Here is a 23,236-nt window from a genome sequence, read left to right on the forward strand (position 1 = left end):
AAAATCTGATGACGTGAGGAAAAAGATCCTCTCGGTTCAGGCGGGATTTAAGAGGTTAAGAGGGAATCTGCCTAAACTATTTATCTGCTTTTATACCCAACAAAATGACCTATCAACATCAGAGAACAAAAAATGTCCTATTGTCCTAAAAATACACTCTGATTAGTGAGTCGTTTTTTTTACAAAGTCTGGTTATTATTTGGCAAATTTTTCCAAAAGTTTTGTCTGGCAAGTTCAAAGCATGTCAATAAACTTACATCAAAATAAATATGTTTTATTATGAAAATATAATAGGGTTGTTTAATTTACCACTTGCTTGACTTACCCAACTCTCCTAGTCTCCAACTAGAACTAACCTTTTTGTTCTATTATTGGAAGTTGCCTTTGTCCTATCAGCTTGGTGGGCCTACGTTGTGTCTATTTATATTGGGTCGAAAAGCCTCTGGTGTTACAGGATCTTTATGATTTAAATAACTGAGCGGTGGGTCAAACATTACCGAGCCATCCTGATATGCCACTTAGAGAATAAACTATGCATGTTTTGCAGTTTGCAGATTATCCACTTTATTGAAAACCTTACACTTCAAAAAAGTCATTTTTCACTTAGTTTTAATTGACAATTTTATTGAAAACATGGCTGTACATTTCGATCAAACTTTGATAAAAACTTAAATTAAAAAATTTACTGTGAGACAGTGAATCTCACATTTATACGGACACACCTGTATTGCATGTTAATCATTGATGGGTTTTGTCCCCCATGAAATCAAACAATATTAAGCTTTGAATAAAAACCAAAACCAAAACAAATGTTTACATTGTTCACCTTCCCCAGGGTCGATCAAACATACCAATAAACAAACATAATATTACCTCGCATTGAGAAAATATCATTTTCTTACATAAACATGATTAAGTTATTCAGTAGTTTAAGCAGTTACACCGTGTTCATTTTGTAAACAAACTAAACTCGTAGCAATTTAAGGGTTAACATCTCTGAGAAATGCAGCATTGCTCTTAGCCAATGAGCTGCTGCAAAACAGAGCATTGCCCCGCCCCCCATCTCCCTCTCTCTTTCGCACGCCATAGCCCACAAACTAGGAATGGGCGATACCACATTTTTTGGAATCAATACGATACCGATACTTTTGGGGTCTTTTTTGTCGATACTGATGCCGATAGGCTACTGGTCATTTCATATGTGTAAATGTATTTCAATCAATATACATTTCTAAAACTGGTTGTTTTATATGATTAATCGGTCAATTCAAATTATATTACTTTAACTGGTTAATTGAACAATGTTAATGTGAAATTGAATACATAAACAACATTTTAAATTAATACTTAAATGACAAACAGAACCTAAACCAGAATGATAGGACTGGCTCAGTTCAATCCTTTGCTGTTTTGGCTCAGAACAAAGAAATAAATCATCCATTTTGTGTTGATAATTGCGGCCCCGCCTTCCTTTTACATATGCAAATTAGTATCGATACTTTCTGCCCAATATGGGTACTTAAAAAGTAGCCGTTTGGTATCGATATATCGATACTTTGGTATCGATCCGCCCATCCCTACCACAAACTGAAAACGGGACAGGAAGATTCACAGAAAAATGTACAAAAATGATACAAACCGAAGAGTTAGCTAACATTTGCTGAGGCTAAACATGATTGTGTACGTGTGTACTGCTAAAACGATGCACTAAGGTCTTCTCTTGTAGTTGTTGAAAGTCAGGGCAGCGCCAGTGCCATATTCATTAAACCCCTACGTTGTCCTCTTTTGAGATCGGGGAACATTTTTATTTACCCATTTTTGGTTTAAAGGAATAGGCCACCGTTTTTACATACTGAGATATGTTCTTACCTAACCTTAGTCGAGTTAATATATCCCCGTCTGGTCTTTGTCCGTGCGCTCTGCCAGGCAAACACTTCACGTAACTTTATTTAAATAGGGAACACGTGGAAGAGCTTGGTAGCTTCTATCGTGAGCTTTTTTGGAGCTATGTGACATGTGGGAGAGGCTGCGTATGTGCTCCGTTTGCCTGGCAGAGCGCACAGACAAAGACCAGACGGGGATATATTAACACGACTAAAGTGAGGTAAGAACGTATCTCAGTATGTAAAAACGGTGGCCTATTCCTTTAAAGCTAGTCTTAGCTGTTTATAGTTTAACTGTGAGAAGACCAGTTTAAAAATATTGATTAGTTTTTTTTTCTGTACTCTTGGTCATAGAAATACAGTGATTCAGGGATCCGAGGTGGCACCATCTTGTGCTTCTGCGTCGTCCCCGTGAGGGATCGGTGAGCAAAACCTTTGTCATGTCTAGGGTATAGAACTCGGTTATGCCTTAATTATTTTGGTGAAAACTTGAGGCAATGTCCTACTGTTTTATTTTTAAAGCAGTACTAAGTAACTCTTGCCCCTAGAGGCCATAAGCGCAACTGCAGGTGTCGTAGCAAGTTACGATTTTTTAACTTATTAATTGTCTTGGAGAGTAAATACGCTGACAAGAAAGGCGAAGGGAGAGAGGGATATTGTGCATCCAATTATACAATGTAAATATTTTTTTTCACTCAAACTTGGCTGTAAATACTGTTTAAAGTGACGTTCGCCCGCAGTTAGCTTTGCCCGTTAGCATGTTAGCTTCTTCTTCGTGATTCCATTAGTGCGTATTGGTGACTCCGGACCGGTGGCAGTCAAGTTGCAAACATGGTTTTCTGGCCAGAGACACAGGGGGAGATGAAAGACCCTCCAATCATCCCATTAACACTTGTATTACCCCCACAGGGACTACGAAAAGGATTTATTAAGGTAAACACGTTACTTATTACGGTTTTAAAACACGTGCTGAGTGTTGTCACGTTTCAGCAGCATGGCAAGACAATGCTCTGATACCAGCACTACACAGAGATCATCGCTATTCACTGGATAAATCAGCAGTTTGGATCCTGTTTGTGCGTAAAGTGGGCTTTTGCAAATGCAGTGTGATGTTTATGAACAACGAGGAGGAGGAGGAGAGAGAGAAACAGAAAGAGGAAACATGAAGATTATGTATCGAATTTTTTACTTAAAGTTCACACACAAAAAACAGTGATATGAAAGCAAAATGATACATGATTCTGTTATTTTTCAAAAAATAGCTCTGAGGCCCTCACAGAACAGCTGTAAAATACTGAGAGTAGATTTAATGGTTAGAGCGAGGTGTGACCATTCTGCAGTCATTAGGAATGTTATAAAGGCAATTTAATGCACTCAGAAAAAATGCTGTATGAACACTTGTGCACGCCCCACCTTTCACTTTTCATGTATCATTTTGCTTTCACTTCACAGTTGTCTGATCTAAAAATATTTTTTTTTCTTAATGAAAATATACACCGGCTTTTTCTAAGCTTTAAAGCCTTTGTACGAGTCTCCTTCATATCACTCATCCTGTAAGCAACCGAACCTTCCAATTTTCAAAGCTCTTTTTCACGTTAAGTATTAAGTGATACTTTCTTAAGTAACGTGAGTGCTACACTTATGATCTGCTTTGAACTGGAGTAATGATCAAAGGAGCCGTGTTTTCATTTTCTTCACCACCGATGAAGAAGTACGGACAGAGCGTCTCAGTGAAGCTGCAGCCTGTGAAGCAGTAGAGCAGAGCCGCTGTGTCCACGTCATAGAAAAGGACCAGACCCTCCTCATAGTCCAGAAACACTCCCACTTTCTGCACCGCGGACTTCACCTGCAGCAGAGTGTATTCTGGGTCCGTAGTGCCATATTCACCATTGAGCAGCTGAAGGATCCAGAAACCGTCGGTGGGCTTGGCATATATCGCCTCTTTCCTGTTGATGGACTCATTGGCGATTCCAAGAACCCATTCTTTGTTTTCTGAAACCTGAACCTCGAGGTAGAGTCGGCCAGATGAGAAACGCTGCCTCCCTAAGACGCCATGATAACCGGTGATCCTCCTGGAGTTGTTTAAGTGTCTTCTCTTGACCCCAGTGCGTGAGACCTGTTTGAGATCTGCAGACACCGTCAGGTCTGGGTGAGCGGTGTCTGAGTCCAGAGTCACTTCTACAGCGTGACGTCGAAGCTTCATCAGCTGCGACTCTGACAGAGGCTTTGGATCCATGTTTTGTATTTGTTTCTTCATCTTCATTACAGCGCTCTGAACCGTCCCTAGAAGCAGTGGTGCTGTGACCCTGGTCCTGTTCCTGTGTGGAGCTGCAGTGAGTGAAGGGATGGTCTTCAGGACATGGACGTGGTCTTCAGAGCGGCTCAGCTGCTCCACCTCAGAGCTCTTCTGTTTCAGCTCACAGATCTCCTGCTCCAGACTGTGGATCAGAGCTTCAGCCTCTGTCTTCATCTTTGTCTGCTTCTCTTCGATCTCTTGAAGGACCTCATCCAGAGTTTTCTGGACCAACTCCATCAGAGTAGAGAAGAAGTTGACTCCTTCAGCAGCCTCCTCCTCTGCAGCTCTCTCACTGAGCCCCAGTGACTGTTTGACCTCACTGATCTTCTGTGTTCTGTCCTGGATCATCCTCTGAGTGTGAGCCTGGTTCTTCTGTAGCTCTCTCTGTTTGGCCTCACAGGCCTCTTTGAGAGGAACCAGCGCGTGGCCCTGGTGCTGCAGAGAGCAGAGCACACACACACAGCTGTGGTCGCTCTCACAGAACAGCTCCAGTGGCTTGTTGTGTTGGAGACAGTGGTCCTGGGTCACATTGGGCTGAGCTCTCTGTCTGAACTGAGCCACCATGGCTGAGATGAAGATGTTGGTCTTTAACTGCGGTTTGCTGGTGAACACCTCGTTACAGAAGGGACACCTGCAGGGAGCGTTGACCCTCCAGGTCTCAGTGATGCAGAGTTTGCAGAAGGTGTGTCCGCAGGGAGTGGAGACGGGGTCAGTCAGCACGTCCAGACAGATGGAGCACTGCAGCTCCTCCTCAGACAGCAGACAGCTGGCAGCAGACATCTCTGGGAACACAAGGATTAAAAAAAGAGTTCACTAACATCACAAAGTAAAATCATAAACATTGACAACATTCAGATAGACCAGGGTCATCTGTACATCTAAGCAGTGACCACCAAGGCTTTGGACTCTTCACGAAGAGGAACATCTCCACCAATATGTTTTTGTAGCACCTCATTAACCTTATGTCCACGGCCCGTTTTATGCAAATCCTGTATGTAATCATGTAGGCTCACAAGCAAGTTTTACAGCTTATTTTTTTAGTTAAAATACCATAGAGTATCATATTTTTCACAAACATTCCAGAGTGGATGTAATGATATGTAAATAAAGCCACTCTCTCAGAAACTCTAAACTGTTGTGTCACTGGACTCACACACTCATATTAAGGCGCTTGTATAGCACAATATTGACAGGTAAAGGCAGACACAGTTTTTGAAAAATCAACACAATATGGGGATCGTACGACCCAGTCAGTGAATTAACAGTTACCACGGTTGCCAGATCTGAGCAATAAAACCTGCCAAAAATATCAGAACACTGCCCAAAACATGGTGCAACTTCAATTTATTTAAATAATTTTATGTTTACTCACTGTTTGAAGTCTGCTTTGTGAGATCTATCTGTTCATCCGTAGCTCCTGTTTCGTACCAACCACCGAGTTTGGAGTGAATGTTTACAAATCTGTGAACCTGTCTGAGCAGGTCTGAAGTGAGTCACAACAAGCAGAGCGACTTATACCCAACCACGTAAAAAACAGTCCTCAGCCCACACTGGACAGCAGTCATTTATCTGGATCAAATCAAATATTCATCGATCATGTTTAAGACACAGAGCTAAACAAAGAACCGCAGTAAAGAGAAGAGTTTTCTCACCTGTGTTCGAAAGATCACCTGTTCTTCCTGCTCTGCAACTCCTGATAAAGCTGAACGTCAGTGAACTTTGCACTGGGAGTGTTATCATTTATTATTTATATGTTTTCTTTTATGGGTTTTATGGGTTTATAACTGGATAATAGGACATTCCTCAGACACAACCAAGAACCAAAACAGCTCAAACCTTTGATTATTTTACTGGAAAAAGCAACAACTCAGAGTTTGTTCAAGTTTTTTGATCCAATAAAAAGGAACAGAAATAGTTAGTTTTCAATACTTACTGTTCACAGACGGTGTTTCCACTTGAGAGAACGCTTTTGACTTGGGCAGAGTTTTACTTTCAATTCTCCACCCACAACGTCACAGACAAGTCGCGTGACGACTTCATGCTCCAGGTTCCTGCTTTGTTAATCTGACACTTATACAGTGGTGTGCAAAAGTATGGGCACCCCTTTAACTTTCCGACATTTTGCCATAATATGGACAATAAACATAGATATATTTATTGGAAATTTTATGTGAAAGACACACTAAGTGACACACAACCGTGAAGTGAAATGAAATTTATACATTATTTAGATTTTTTTTTTTTTATAAATAAAAAACTGAAAATTGTGATGTGCAAAAGTATCTCCCCCTTTCCTTTTAGTGCAACCAATTGCCTTCAGAAGTTGCCTGATGATTTGTGAATGATCACATGTTGACCTAATGACTATATAGGGTCTACCTGTGTGTAATATAAAGTGAGTTAAAATACAGCTGCTCTGTGATGGTTTCAGGTCTGTTAGAGACTATTGTGGAGCAGACAACATCTAAGAACACACCAGACAGGTCCGGGATAAAGTTATTGAGAAGTATAAAGCTGGGTTAGGTTATAAAAGATTTCCAAAGCTTTGGACATCTCTCAAAGTTTGCTGAGACACAAGTGGGACTAAAGGTTTTCTTTTAAAAATGCCTCTCTGTCAAAAAGGCCAGATTTGTGCAGTGAACGACTAATAGTTGTTATGTGGACAGTTTCCCCCACCTGAGCTGTGTCTCTCTGCAGTTCATCCAGGGTCAACACAGGCTTCTTGGCAACAGCTCTGGTCAGTGCTGTCCTTGGACGAGGGCCGGGTCTTAGTAGGTTTGCAGTGATGCCAGACTCTTTACAAAGCTTTGTAAATCTTTTTATAACCTAACCCAGCTTTATACTTCTCAATGACTTCATCCGGACCTGTTTGGTGTGTTCTTGGACTTCATGATGCTTCTGCTCCACAATAGTCTCTTCACAGACCAGAGACCATCACAGAGGAGCTGTATTTGAACTGACATTAGATTACACACAGGTAGACTCTATTTAATCATTGGGTCAACATGTGATCATTCAGAAATCATCAGGCGACTTCTGAAGACAATTGGTTGGTTTACTTTGCACAGCACACTTTTCAGTTTTTTGTTTATATAAAAAAAAAGTTCAAATCATGTATAAATTTAATTTCACTTCACGGTTGTGTGTCACTTTGTGTGTGTCTTTCACATAAATTTCAACTCAGTATATTTATGTTTATGGTCCATATTATGGCAAAATGTCGAAAAGTTAAAGGGGTGCGGATACTTATGCAACCCACTGTATTTAAAATACACATTTTGGGTAACTGTATTCGGTAGTTACTCTTTCATCTGAGGGTATTTAGAATACAGCTGCTTTCTTGATATCAAAGGAATTCATCACAGTACTCTGAGTAACACTTTCTTAATTATGCGCTGCTTTGAAAGTAATGGAATACGTCACTAAATACATTTTTAGGTGAGTATTCAATAATAATAATAATAACAATTTAAAAGTATTCTCCCCAACACTGGTTATGGCCCTGCTTAGATTTTGGTCGGTTTGTCCAGTTGGAGATTTTACCTCATACGATGGTGTTTGTGTTCCTCAGACTTTACATTGTGTATTACTTTTAAAAAAAAGTGATGATAAGTGCTTTTACTGTTAAAATGTTACACTCATTAATATATTTACAGCACGCCCTTAAACCCATCCTCATGCCACCCAGGCAAAACCAAGTGCCACCCGTGGGCCACCGCTGGGAGAAAGGTCTGGACACGCAGCTACAGTAAAGGCCAGGAGACTTTCGATCATCAACTTTTATTTCCCACGTACATTATTACATGTCTTAAAGGGGAGTTGTATTCATCAAAATCATCAGTTTTTTTAGTGCATATTTACAAAGGTGCAAAGAATCAAAGGTAACAGTTCAACACATGTGAGGTAGGTCAAGGAACGAAGGAACAGTGAATTAAACAGGAATAATGTAAATATTCATGAGGAAAGGGAAGAAAAACGACGACCACCAAAAACAATCATCTGAGCAGAGCAGGAGAAAGAAAGTCCACACAGTATTCAAAATAGAAAAGACAAAAAAAAAAAACACTGCCAACACTGATCCTCATCAGGTTTGAACTGGGGTGATGATCAAAGGAGCAAAGTTTTCCTTTTCGCCAGCGTCGATGTGGAAGAACGGACAGAGCGTGTCAGTGAAGCTGCAGCCTGTGAAGCAGTAGAGCAGAGTCTCCGTGTCCACGTCATAGAAACGGACCAGACCCTCCTCATAGTCCAGGAACACTCCCACCTTCTGCACCGCGGACTTCACCAGGAGCCGATAGGGCTCAGGGTCAATCGCTCCGTAAAAGCCTCTGCGCAGGTGGATGGTCCAGAACCCGTTGGTGGGGGAGGAAGGAATCGCAGCTTTCCTGTTGATGGACACTTTAACGATTCCAAGAACCCAGTTTGTGTTTTGTGAAACCTGGACCTCAAAGTAGTGTCGGCCAGATGAGAAACTCTGCGTCCCTAAAACGCCCCAATAACCGGTGATCCTCCAGGGATCGATGGAAAGTCTTCTCCTGACCCCGATGTGTGAGACCTGTTTGAGATCCGCAGACACCGTCAGGTCTGGGTGAGCGGTGCCTGAGTCCAGAGTTACTTCTACAGCGTGACGCTGGAGCTTCATCAGCCGCGACTCCAAAAGAGGCTTTGGATCCATTGAGAGAACTTGTTTCTTCACCTTTGTTACAGCTTTTTGAACAGTGTCCAGAATCGGTGGTGCTGTGACCCTGGTCCAGTCCCTGTGTGGAGCTGCAGTGAGTGAATCGAAAGTCTTCAGCACATGGTCTTTAGAGCGGCTCAGCTGCTCCACCTCAGAGCTCCCCTGTTTCAGATCACAGATCTCCTGCTTCAGGCTCTGGATCAGAGCTTCAGCCTCTTTCTTCACCTTTGTCTGCTTCTCTTTGATCTCCTGAAGAACCTCATACCGAGCTTTCTGGGCCATCTCCATCAGAGCAGAGAAGAAGCGGTCTCCTTCAGTGGCCTCCTCCTCTGCAGCTCTCTCACTGAGCCCCAGAGACTTTTGGACCTCTTTGATCTTCTGTGTTCTGTCCAGGATCACCCTGAGAGCATGAGCCTGGTACTTATGGACCTCTTTGAGAGGAACCAGCCCATGGCCCTGGTGCTGCAGAGAGCAGAGCACACACACACAGCTGTGGTCGCTCTCACAGAACAGCTCCAGTGGCTTGTCGTGTTCGAGACAGCGGTCCAGGGTCACATTGGGCTGAGCTCTCTGTCTGAACTGAGCCACCATGGCTGAGATGAAGATGTTGGTCTTTAACTCAGGCTCCCTGGGGAACATCTGGTTACAGAAGGGACACTTGTAGGAAACGTTGATCCTCCAGTTCTCAGTGATGCAGCGATCGCAGAAGTTGTGTCCACAGGGAGTGGAGACGGGGTCAGTCAGCACCTCCAGACAGATGGAGCACTGAAGATCCTCCTCAGACAGCAGACAGCTGGCAGCAGACATCTCTGGGAACACAAGCATAAAGTAATGAAATATGAGCAAATGTTTTATATTCGAGTGTTTTAAACTGCAATCAATCTAACTCAAAGTGTGAATAGTGTGATAGAACAACTGCTTCAAAGTCTACTTCCTCTACAGACTCAAGCTGAAATATGTTATACTATATTTTTTATCTTGATACATTACATTCAGCTCCTCAGCAGGATCACATTAAATCAACGCTATTCATAGATTTAAGACACAGGGCTACACGGATACAACAGTAAATAAAGTTCAGAGTTTTCCTCACCTGTGTTTGAAAGTCGTCCTTCTCTGTCTCACTCAGCTCGGACTCTGATAAAACTGACCCGGAGTGAACTTTGCACTGGGGGTGGTTTGTTACTGGTCAAACCCTTTACTCACTTCACTGAAAAACATGCCCCTATTTCTAGATTGTTGCTTTTGAACAAAGGAAATATAAAGAAGATTTAAGTCTGTTTGATTAAAAAGCTTTTGACTTGTGCTTTCTGTTTGGACACGTGCTTTTGTTTGGATCACATTTCTGCCATGTGGAGGGCGCTCTCTGTGTTTTGTAGTTTTAACCTGAGAGAAGTCGCCTAAATGCTGAAGGAAGTGCATGATTAGGCCCTAAACTAAATCCAACAGTTTTAGTCTGACATGATACTATTCCTGCACATATCATTACATCATTCATGTTCACAGATAAGTTTATTAGTTGGACTTTCTTAGCTTTTCCAGTTTAATCAAAATAAAGCTTGTAGATGATAAAACAGTGCAGTGGACTGAGGTTATCAGCCCTGCACGTTTGACCTTTGACACACATTCCTCCTTTATCGTCTGTCTGGGACTTTACACCGTCTAGTGCGGATTCTCAACAGCACGATTCGGGGAAAAAGGCATTGCATGGGTTAAACTGCCAATAATTTATTTTGAAGGACAAAATTGTCATCATCTATTCATTTTGCTGACATATACATTTTTGCAGGTCTCAAATGGGTTTAGCTGACTCTGTGCAGTAAAAAAAAATCCACTGAACCTCCACAAAAAAAGCATCCAATGAAACAATGTGGAAGAGAAACCACAAATGCAAAAAAATGCAGCTGTACCATGTGAGAGGGAGGGAGGTTGCTGCTTGCTTACACGTCGTCATGACTAGAAAACGTCTCGACACAGAGGCTTTCATGATTAGGCAGTGGGCTGGTTGTTTATGCTATTTTATGAACAAGTTACGGTGCAATAGCCAGATAAAAACTAAAACCCTGTCCCGGCTAAATATCCACCATTATTTCTTTCACTCCACACTGGCCTAGTCAGAAGGTTGTGAGTTCGAGTCAGGTGATTTTACTGTCGTTTGACTTAACGCCCTCTGGTAAAAACATAAATGTGCTGTGTGCTCTATTACTGTCACAAGGAGAAGCATTATATATTATATCTTGATAAACAGATGTCCACTTCAGCTGCTCCTTTCGACGTGAAGGAGCAGCGACTCTACTCTGAGCTCCTCACCTGATCTCGAAGGGTGCGCCCAGCCACCCTGAGAAGGGAGCTCATTTCGGCCGCTTGTGTCCACGATCTTGTCCTTTCGGTCATTACCCAAATCTCATGACCATAGGTGAGGGCGGGAACGTAGACCGACTCAGCTCCCTCTTCGCCACGACAGACCGATACAGCGACCGCATCACTGCTGGCGCCGCGCCGATCCGTCTGTCGATCTCACACTCCATCCGTCCCTCACTCGGGAGGTGTTCCATGTCCTTTTGGGAGGAGGCCTCGTAGACCCAGGACTATGTGGGACTATGTCTCCGAGATGGCCTGGTGTCGCCTCGGGGTCCCCCCCAGAACAGCTGGAGGAGGTGTGCCTGGATCAGGAAGTCTGGACATCTCTGCTGAGACTGATGCCCCCACGACCCGGCCCCGGATAAAGAGGAACAAAATGGATGGTGAGTGAGTGACTTCATTTTCAGACTTTTCATTTGTTTCAGCTCTCATTACCCGGAGCAGTTTCCCTCTGATTGAATTATCCCTCTCTGGTTAATTAACCTCTAAAACTTAAACGGCATTTTCTCCAGTTCGGCTTTACCCAAATCTAATGCTTCTTACACCCTACTGTACATCGCCTCATTTGAAAGCTATGACCTACAAAACTGAGATTTTTCCTCATTGTGTTTCGTCACCTTTTGTCACCTTTTTGTAACTCGTTTCGACGCTCTTTTCAGGGAGCTTTTAGATTTGGGTAATGCCTAGACACCTGGATAATAATATGAGAAAATGTGCTTTGTTAATGTGGAGGTTAAGAGATTAAACAGCTCACTCATGACGATTTGGTTCACATTTTCGAACGAGGATAAATGAGCTCAGCCAGTTTTTTAGGATCGCTGCTGTGACGCTTTTTCACCACCAGATGGCGCCTATACAATCAAGTCAAATGCGATGCTTTTTAACCGCTTAACTCCCACCTGAACCGAGCACATTTTCTCCAGCTTTACCCCAATCCAAAAGCTTCTGGAAAAAAGGTGTGAATAAAGCAAAAAAACTGAGACAAAAACATAATGAAAATGTGAAAAAAGTGAGAAAAAAATCGACAAAAATTTGACAAAAAAGTGAGAAAAGTTTGACGAAAAATTGTGAAAAAATGGACGAAAAAGTGATAAGAATTTGACAAAAAAATGCTGATAATTTGATGAAAAAACGACAAAAAAATGGACACAAAAAAATCGAAAAATTTGACGAAAAAGTGACAAAAAAATTGACAAAAAAATAAAAAAAAAGAGAGAAATTGACAAAAATTTGACAAAAAAGTGAGAAAAAATTGACAAAAAATTTAGAAAAAAATGACGAAAATATGATAAGAATTTGACAAAAAATGACAAAAAAGTGACCAAAAAATGGACAAAAAACAAAACAAAAATTTGACGAAAAAGTGACAAAAAAAAGTCAAAAATCTGATGATGTGAGGAAAAAGATCAATTTAGTTTTGTAGGTCTTAGCTTTCAAAATGAGGCGTTACACTGGCCTACAGGATTTGGGTAAAGCTGAACTGGAGAAAATGCTCTCGGTTCAGGCGGGAGTTAAGAGGTTAAGGCCCAAATGCTACATTATAACGCCAGAAACGCAGAAAAAAAAAAGCACATCATTTATTTCTTAAAATCTGTAAACATTTAATCAAACAGACAAAAGAGAATCGGACAAAACGGGAAACTTTTTAGCAAAGGAATGTGGTCAAATTGAGTAATATCAAAACAAATGTAGATTTAATGCCAGTTGGAGTCTCTTAAGAGTATTATCGTTTCCAAAGATGAGCACACAGACGCGGAGGACAGTTCCATGTGTTTATTTGGTGTAAAATGATGCAGTACTGTCTCTTTAAAAATCTCCGTGAGCGTCAGAAGCCGCTCCGGTTCACATACGCCACATTCCCTGGTTATTATTATTAATATAACAAACATCTGAGTACAGCCACTTATTATTCAAATACAAAGAAGCACAGACGAAAAAAAAAAAAAATGGACATGTTTTTTTTTTCTTTTCTTTTTTTAACACAGAAGCCTAAAAAACAACAAAAAAAAAGAGCAGGTTTTTAATTATTTTTACATCAATAAAAAATATGAAAAAGTATGAAATATGGCCTTGAGCGGATCCCTCCCTCGTTTTTTGTTGCATAACGGCGTTGAACACGTCTCCACTCGCACACGAACCGCACGCACACACACACACACACACACACTAACACACTAACACACAAATGCAGACAGCGACGCGATGATACCAGCGAGTAACTAATAAACCTTCATGTAAAACAGAATCTGTACATCAACATAAGCAAAGGTTAGGACAGGTCTGAAAATGTCTTTACTTGATTCGGCTCGGCGGCGTTTCTCAACTGGTGGGAACGAACCTGGATCAGGGAAAAGTTTATCGTTTATGGCACCGGGAAGTTCAAAACTGCTGGTATGAAATTAGTTTAACTTGTCATGTGCAGTTTAAACAATAAATTAGACGTGTTAGAGGTGCTGCTTTGGGGGGGACATTACAAACTGGGACTGATGGGCGAGGAAAGCCCTTCTCTTTGGTCCTCATGGCGGGGAGCTGACTCCAAAAGACACTTGGTAAACAGGATTCCTTTGTAGCTTTGGCCTCGTCTGTACTGAAAAGCAGTTTTTGTTTGTTTTTGTTTTTAATTGCCATGGCTCCTGTGATAACACTATGGGGCTGTGTCATATTTTTAACCACGCTGTTAAAAACTGTAAGCCTAAATGTATGATTGACAGGCTGGAGCGCAGTGGACGCTCGTACCTGATGCGTTCACGCCTTTTTCTGTTTTAACCCTAGAACACCATTCCCGGGTGGTGGAGCAAATGAATGTATGTGATTTTCATAATCCCCTGGAGGAGCTCGGAGTAGAGTCGCTGCTCCTTCACGTCGAAAGGAGCCAGCAGAGGTGGCTAAGGCATCTGTTCTGGAGGCCTCCTGGTCGCCTCCCGCGGGAGGAGTTCCAGGAGGCCTCGTGGAAGACCCAGGACACGCTGGTGGGACTATGTCTCCGAGCTGGCCTGACGTCACCTCGGGGTCAGAACAGCTGGAGGTGTGTGGATCAGGAAGTCTGGGCGGATGGAGGGATTTTCATAACAATTCATAATTATCTGAGTGTCCTGGGTGTCTGAGCTTCAGCATTGTCTTTGACTTCTTTGATGACATGGGTGTTTTCCTAATCCAAAACACACTTTTTCCTACAGGCACATGTTTGGGGTGGATTCTACCCAGGGTTTGGGTACAGTCTTCACAGGGAAGACTCAAATATCCCAGGAATGGGTGGACCAAAAACCAAGTTTCCATCTTCACTATTGTTTTTTTTTTTTTGGTTTTGTTCCTAATTTTCCAGTATTTTTTGTAAGACATGACACAGCTTGAAATAAAAGAACTCACATGTGTCATGTATATATTTTGATGACAAGTACTTTTTATCGGGTGTATTATCTCGGGTAAAAATCACCCGACGTTAGTGATGGTGTTTTGAATTTGAGCGATAGTGTTCTAGGGTTAGGAACAGGCTTCGTAGGAGGAGATTGAGCAGCCATGTTCATTTCAAAGGACTTACTATGAACGGGGCTGAATGGGGACTCTCGTTGATCTCTATTATCTAGATCTAAGCCAAATGAGAATTTGCAGAGGGAGCTAAATTGGGACGTGTATTCCCCACGTACAATGATGTCTGAAAAAGTCTAATGTCAATTAAATGGAACAATCAATCGTGAAGTGACGCTTTTGAAGTTTCAAGTCTTCAGACTGCTAGGGATACCTGGGATGGAAATTGTGTAAAACCGGAAAAAAATCTATTGTTTTATCAGGAAACCACTGACATAGGCCAGAGGGCTCAAAACTGGGACAGTCCCGGCTAAACTGGGACGTCTGGAGCCAAGTGGCTACCGACTGCAGTGGCTCTGTCTCCCCCGCGTCTTATTCAGCAAAAAACATGTACTTCATTCAAACTCAAATACCAGGGGCCACTTTTGGGTCCGGGGCCGTCCAGTTGAGAAACGCTGCTTTCAAAAATAAAACAAAACAGGGTTAATTGAATGAGAAGCCGTAACAGTGAGGATTACAGGATTTGGCTGTTTGCAAAATGCTTAAAAATGTCCACTAAACTTGAACTATTCCAATTACACTTCTATTTTTCCAACCATCTCTGCTGGTGTTGCATGATCATAAATTAGAAACCATTTTAGTCCAAAACTGTACATTTGTTTGTGTTAAAAGATAATCTCCGAAGCAAAATTGAACATCTACAATCAACGAACTAGACTTGAAATGTATTAGTAATCGATAACATTTTGTTAGATTTTTTTTTTTTTTCTGTTATAAACTTTGTCCAATCGGCTTCCAGCGCCGACCGGTTCCTTCTACAGATCCATAAAATTTATCTTTGACTAAAAACTCATGAAACAACGGAAAAAAAAAAAAAAATCCCAAAACATAAGGACAATATTTCAGTAACAATTGTAAGTTCACAAAAATAGCTGTTTTTGAGCAGGTTTAGATGAAAACGTGTCGAGCATGTCTGGAAAATAACGAAGAAAACTAAACATACGGTTTTCTCGGACTTGAAAACGCACTTCGGTGACCTAAAAAAAAAAAAAGACTGAGATTTATACAGGACATGTTTTAAACTATGGAGCGACAAAAGCTTCCATGTCGTCGTGTTTTTAGTCAAGGCATCGTCCACAGAAATGCATTTTTATAGGTCGTACTCTAAGAACATGGCTCTACATTAGTTACAGATTTGTTTATTGCATCAAGGGTTTGAGAGTAACGTTAGATACAGACGGCAGTGAGGGGGGGGGGGAAGTACGTTAAATAAATATTATTTCTTTCTCTGTTTAGAAGCTTTCTGACGAACTATGAGCATATTAGCACACACAGATAAAGTCAAGGCAAAATTGGGTCTTTTATAAGTGCTTTTCGGGAGGGTTGTAAATCAGGCCCTTATGGATGTTTTTCCACAGCAGATTGTTCAGTAGAAGCGAGAAAAAAAAGAGAGCAGTCGTAGCTAGCGCTAGGTAGCGTTAGAATTAGCACAGTGCTAACATGTAGCATCATGTTGGCATTCTCCGTTATTTATGTGATTATGGACTGTTGAAACACTTTTCTCCTCTCCTTGTCTTTGTATCTTTATTTAGTAGAAAAATATATTCATAATTCAGTGTTTGTTAAAATAGTTTTTGAATAATAAGAGAAAGTTTAGATTTTTCTCTTCGCCCTTAATTGTTTTGCCCCTTAACTTTTTTCAAACATGCCCATATATGGTTATGTTTGCCCATATAAAGTGGTTCAACAGCCCATAAATACATTAAAAAACGGAGAATGCTAGCATGATGCTAACATGTAGCATCATGCTAGCATTCTCCTAACGCTAGCTAGCGCTTGCTATGACTGCCGTTTTGTCTGCTGTGAGATAATATCCATATGGACCCGATTTACACTGGACATTATTTGTATGTGATAAACAAGTTCATATTCCAGCAGAAAATGGCTAAAAAGAGTAAAAAACTGTCATCTTATGTGACCATTTATGGGCGTTTAGAAAAATGCCGTCTGTATCTATTGAATCCGAAACATCAAACCAAACAGTGTGGGTGAACACAAATTTAAACCTTAACTAAAACAACTCAAATCAGATAAATATTCTGAATTTTACATATATAATTATTAAATAAATTGCTTCCTCTTCTTCTGGATTTGTTTCCAAAAGCTTAACTTTGGAAAAATGTTCAGAATTATATTTTATATCTTTTTGCATAGTTCGAAATCGAAAATGCATGTGTGTGGACATAGCTAGACCAAAAAAAAATTTTTTTTTAGATTAAATACGGCTCTTAGAATACGTGACAACCAACACATGGCGGATGGATACGCTCACGTAAAGTAGTTCCTTAGGTTGATGGCGTTGTCGATGCTTTGAGACGTTCATTCTGATTGTGAAAGGCATGCACCGATAAAGGGCTCGTTTCTCTGTACAAGCGCGTTTCAAAAATAAACTCTGGTACGAGCGGTAAGTCAGAATACTCCAAAACTGTTTATAGAAGGAGAATAGAGGAGAGAGAGAAGAAAGCAGCGGCGAGGGGCGGGGCATAGTGCTGTCAATCACAGTGACTGGCTTCAAGACGCACGAGACGAGACCAAATCACAAAGAAGCGAAGGAAATCACAGTTTCAAGCAACAAGAGAACCCCAAGATGGCGCGTGGGATTGTTTTGGAGTAACTGTTCGATATTTATTTACTTCCTGTTAATGGGAGACACTGCAGAGAACCCAGGGTGCTACGGGTGACACAACACTCCCCGGAGGATGACTTGCGCATTGCAGTTAGAGACGCACCAATCCAGCTTTTTTGCTTCGGATACCGATACCGGGGGTTTGAGTATCTGCCGATATCCGATATAGAGTTCGGGAATTTCCACAGTTACCATGGAGATCCGCCATCTTTGTAGCTGCTAGCATAAATTTCCATTTCCGTGGCATAACTCCTTTAGCTGCTGAGTTACTGCTGGTAAATACATCAAACTCACTGTGGTGTCCGAGTGTTTTCGTGTGAACAATAACTCCAATATTTCAACTTTTAAAATCAACATTAGTTTATAATTTCTGCTAATCCCATAATGCTTAGCGATATGACGTCACATTCCCGAACTCTATTAGCCAATACCAGGAGACTTGGTGTGGGGAAACAAAGTGAATGGTTTCGTTTTCTCCATTTTGAGATCAATAAAGTCTCATCTTTTCTTGAAAATGAGATGTTACAGATCAATTAAATCTCTTTATAATAATAGGAAAGCATTACACAAGGATGCTGTTGTTATAGTAACGATAAACAAATGTCTAACTATTGTTGGAAATATCAGATAAACCTTATTTTATCGTCTCAAACGTCATTCCTCTCGTTCTTGCAGCTAAAGCCACAACAGGACCACGTTTTTTAGTTGTAGTTTTACACTTATAATCGCTAGTTTTAGTTTAATTTTATTTCTCTTGATCACTTCCTGCCTCCAGATGATGTCACTGATGATGTCAGCGGCATCTCGTCATAGAAGGGGGCGTGGCTTCGCCGAGGGGGGAAAAATAGAATCTTTAGAGAAACACAAATTTTTCACTCTTTTTAGCCATTTTCTGGTGGAATATGAACTTATTGATCACACACAAATAAAGTCAAGTGTAAATCGGGCCCATTTGGATATTTTGTCACAGCAGATTGTTCAGTAGAAGTGAAAAAACGGCAGTTGTAGCAAGCGCTAGCTAACCGTTAGCATTAGCCCGATGCTAACATGTATCATCAAGTTAGCATTCTCCGTTATTCATGTATTTATGGGCTGTTGAACCACTTTGCTCCTCCCCATGTCTTTGTATCTTTATTTAGTAGAAACTATGTTCATATTCATAAATACATGAATAACGGAAAATGCTAACTTGATCGATCTCACGCTCCATCGGGGGGCAAAGCTCTCGATTTACCGATCGATCTACGTTCCCACCCTCACCTATGGTCATGAGATTTGGGTCATGACCGAAAGGACAAGATCGCGAATACAAGCGGCCGAAATGAGTTTCCTTCGCAGGGTGGCTGGGCGCACCCTCCGAGATCGGGTGAGGAGCTCAGTTACCCGGGAGGAGCTCGGAGTAGAGTCGCTGCTCCTCCACGTCGAAAGGAGCCAGCTGAGGTGGCTTGGGCATCTGTTTCGGATGCCTCCTGGTCGCCTCCCGCGGGAGGTGTTCCAGGCATGTCCTAGTGGGACAAGGCCTCGTGGAAGGCCCAGGACACGGTGGTGGGACTATGTCTCCGAGCTGGCCTGGTGTCGCCTCGGGGTCCCCCCAGAACAGCTGGAGGAGGTGTGTGTGGATCGGGAAGTTTGGGCATCTCTGCTGAGACTGCTGCCCCCGCGACCCGGCCCCGGATAAAGCGGAAGAAAATGGATGGATGGATGGATGGCTAACTTGATGCTACATGTTAGCATCGGGCTAATGCTAACAGTTAGCTAGCGCTTGCTACAACTGCCGTTTTTTCACTTCTACTGAACAATCTGCTGTGAGAAAATATCCATATGGGCCCGATTTACACTTTACCTAATTTATGTGATAAATAAGTTCATATTCCACCAGAAAATGGGTAAAAAGAGTGGAAAATTATGTTTCTCTAAAGATTCTATTTTCCCCCTCGGCGAAGCCACGCCCCCTTCTATGACGAGATGCCGTCTGTATCTATGGAGAGAATAGGTCTCCTGTAAAGCGCTTTGTGACTATGTCTGTGAAAGGCGCTATATAAATAAAGATTTTCTTCATCTAAAGCTTATTCATAATAATAAATTAAATTGTTATTTTGGTCACAGCCTGTCCTCGTAGCTTGACAGTGGGTCCAAACGCCTGAACTAGTTTAGTCAACCATGTCACCCTGAGTTACGCCTGGAATGAACGACAGAAAACTTGCAATACTTTCTTAATGTCAATGATCGAAAAGGAAACGTCATCCCCCCTGTTCACCTGCAGTGTCTCGCCTTAATCAGTTCGGATTGGTCGCTTTCGTTTAGCTAAATGTCCCGTTTTCAAAAGCAAAACCACTCATTCTGTGAAGTGGGTTCCCGCCGTTTCTCATCGCTAAAGTATTCGACGTTCGCTCTGTGTCCGACTGAACCTGAAGAAGCCTGAGGATCGAGAGGTGAGAGCGCTGAAATATTAGGGATGGGACACCGAAACCTGCATCTTCTAGCCGAGGGAAACTTTTCAGGCCTTGTCCGAGAAAACATCGATACAGACGAGCAGGAAACCCCACAGTAAAGTGTCATTATGTGTGTTTATGAGAGCACACAACACCGCCCCCTACTGGTTCACATCCATAACAACCACTGGGCGTCCCATCCCTAATCACTGCCCTCACCTTTCTCTCCGAAGTAAGCATAGTCACAAAAGCTCCGTCTATTTTCCAAACTCTGATGCATCTTTTTCAGTAACTTGAGTTTCTTTAAAGTGCGTTTCCGTTCTAGCTTTACACAAATATCTTGCATCTCGTGTGGCTTTGAGGAAAAAAAAAAAATAGGTCTTTATATAGTACTCTGCAAATGCTTTAAAATATATACGTTTTACAGCTTAGAAAATACACAATTTTATAGAATGCTTTGAAACTGGACATTGGTAAAAGTAGATTCTCTTTCTTTAAAACATGATTCAGAAAAGGTTGCCATTATTACGACAATGATTTCTTGGCGATTCGTTTTTTTTTTTTCTCGATGGCTTGTTTCCTGATAGATTGTTTTTGGCCTCGGACCCGGATTAGTACAAACCTAAAAGGTGGACTTTTACAAATCTTTAAAAAAGTGATTGAAGCTGAATGAACCCAAAGACCAGCTGTTCTTAAATTTTATAATGGACCCAAAAATGTCATTCTTTCAAAGTTAAATCAGCGTTAGGTTTCGCTCGTTAAATCCATGGTTTCCTCTTTGATTCTTTACTGCTGCCGTCCTTGGGCAAGACACTTCACTTACGGACCTTGGTAGATTATTCACCATTATGTAGGGATGCACCGATACCACATTTTCTAAAATCGATACGAGTACTTCGATTTAAGTACTTGCCGATACCGTTACGAGTACAAGGTATTTTCTTCAACATACGTTTTTGAAGTTAACAGACGGTTTAGTTGGTTAGTAATTAGTTAATTTACTCATTTACATTTCCTTGAGTAAAGAAGGCGACACTTTTAAGAGAAGTTATGTCAAAACTGAACAGATGCCATTTTATTTTTCATTCAATATTATTTTTATTTATTATTTTTATTGCACTGGACGGAACAGCTAATGTCTAAAAGCTCCCCAATGCTTGTACTTTATTCATTTATTCATTTATCCATTTTTATTATTGAACAATAGTATTGAGATGTTACTAAATGGTCTCTTCTCGCCTTTACTAAAGCAACTTAGCGAGTAGTTACAACATTTTGATTGTTTTGCTGCAGCTCAATTTGGCTCATTATAAACATGCTGCATCTCTTTATTTTGGATTTTCTGAGGACTTTTTAGTTGCTGGGTTAGTTTTTCACGAATAAGCCCCTGGGCATAAAACGGCGTAAGAATCGCCAGAACTATTAGCCAAGATTTAGCGGCTAGTTTAGCATCCTTAGCAACATTAGCCTGTATCTTGTAAACCCTGCAGACACTGCAGCATAAACAACAGTTAGCTCTGGTTAAATCCAGCTCAGACGCTGATTTAGGGAGTGTCGTCTGTAACAAAGTCAGCTCTATGTGGAATATTGGATTTACACTAAACAATTCTCTAGTTCGTTGCTATTTTCTCTCCTCAGCGGAGAGAAGCGTCGACCACACGTCAAGTGGTATCAGGACCTCATGAATGAGTACGAGTATAAGCATGTGGTATCGGTATCGGTGCATCTCTACTATTAGGAGCTGAAGCTGAAGATCTGGTCTGTAAAAACTAATTGTATTGAGTTTCCCTGGGGCTCCTCCTGCTGGCAGCTGTAGAAATAACTTCTTAAAAACTAATTTTGTTTCAATTTACAGCGTTGTTTACAGCGCAGTGTAACAAACTTTTTGAACAGATATCATGTTGGATTATGGGCGATAAAAATGTGGAGGACAGTTTTGGGTTTGACCAATAACGCCACTGAATCCAGGAAGTACAGAACTCTGCCCATTACCCGATTCATTTGTTAAACCATGGCACAGGAAACTACCGACAACGCCACTTCCGGGTTAAAACTGACCCACAATACGATTGAATCCAGTATAAAACCGAACAGCTGGTCTGGTTTGACTCAACGCTTATAGTTTTCCATTATTATTACATAAAAATCCCATAATAATCCCATGCAGAAGCAGCCGCGGGAGCCAGTGCCGACAGAGAAGCATCTCGGGCAGTTTTTTGTTTTGTTTCATCGACATCGAGCACGGAACAGAAGTTTTTTTTTTTTTTCTTTTTCTTTTTTTCTTGAAGAGCCTTTAAGGAAACGATAAAAAGCGCGCTCACTCATTCCTCTCACGCACCTCCTGTCACGTGTCTCTACTCCTCGCTCCGATTGGTTCGTCATGCGGGAGTGGGCGGAGTCCTGTTCAAGCCTCTCCTCCTTCCTTTTGGGGGCGTTTTGTCAGAACTGGAGCCAACATGGCCGACGTCCGTTTCCCGCCGAAGTCGCTCCCCGTTGTCCAGTGTCTTTGCTCGTCCCACAAAAAAGCCTCGTTATTCGCATTCGTCACCCAGAGAAGCCCGGGGCGGGAGATTCCACCGAATGGCGTTGTCGGTGCTGTGTCTTTGGGCAAGGCACCTCACCCAGCCTGCCCGTGTGAATGGAGAACTGCAAACCGATGAGGAAACCGGATGTTATGGCCATATCTGAAGTAAACGCCTCGTAAATGTGGCCAACTTGAATTTCCACGAGGAGCTGGTGATTCTGACCAAAGTCATGAAGAAGAAGTTGACATTCGAGTGCAAAAGCTGGATGTTATAGTGATGGTGAACAGGTCTGGCAGAATGAGCTCATGTTTCAGCCCGTTCCTTTTTGGTTATTTTGAGTTACTGGTGACCAAATGTTATAACTATAATAAAGTTAATTTATTCAAGCTACTCAGAAAGCTTTGGTAAACACTCACTTCATCATTTGTAAAACATTTACAAAGCTGTTATTCATTTATCGCAGCATATTTTCATTTAGTTTTAGTCATTTAATCTTCAATCGCTTCAATTTTAGTTTAGTTTAGTCGACTAAATGTAAGATTAATTGAGTCGACTTTGCATTTAAAGCATTACTTCTAATCAGAGAGGGTAGAACCCAGTTACCTTTACTCAAGTACATGTACTGGAGTAAATTATAATGAAGTATCTGTATTTACTTGGGGTATTTGTTCCACTGAGTAAATAATTAAGCGGCAAATGCCTCATTTTGTTATTTCATAATATAGATGTAGATCGTTTCTTGCACCTTGTTCTCTAGAATTATTTTATTTTTCTGTATTTTGATGCCATTTTCTGGGATTTTTGGGGTGAACTATCACAATTTCCAAAGTATTTATGATTATATTATGTT

At 41.4% G+C, this 23,236-nt stretch overlaps 1 protein-coding gene across 1 annotated transcript; it reads right to left on the reverse strand.

The window, feature by feature from the left end:
• Positions 1-3,522: 3,522 nt before the first annotated feature.
• Positions 3,523-6,133, reverse strand: LOC306972758 (E3 ubiquitin-protein ligase TRIM21-like; the record flags this gene model as incomplete). The annotated part of the gene is made up of 2 exons (XM_079569464.1): positions 6,113-6,133; positions 3,523-4,961 (listed from the first exon to the last, which is right to left on the reverse strand). The coding sequence occupies exon 2, from the start codon at positions 4,957-4,959 to the stop codon at positions 3,523-3,525; it is 1,437 nt and encodes a 478-aa protein (XP_079425590.1). The 5' UTR covers positions 4,960-4,961; positions 6,113-6,133.
• Between the last annotated feature and the right edge of the window lie 17,103 nt (positions 6,134-23,236).

Source organism: Gobius niger, assembly GCF_951799975.1.
Source record: "Gobius niger genome assembly, chromosome: 13".
NCBI lineage: Eukaryota > Metazoa > Chordata > Actinopteri > Gobiiformes > Gobiidae > Gobius > Gobius niger.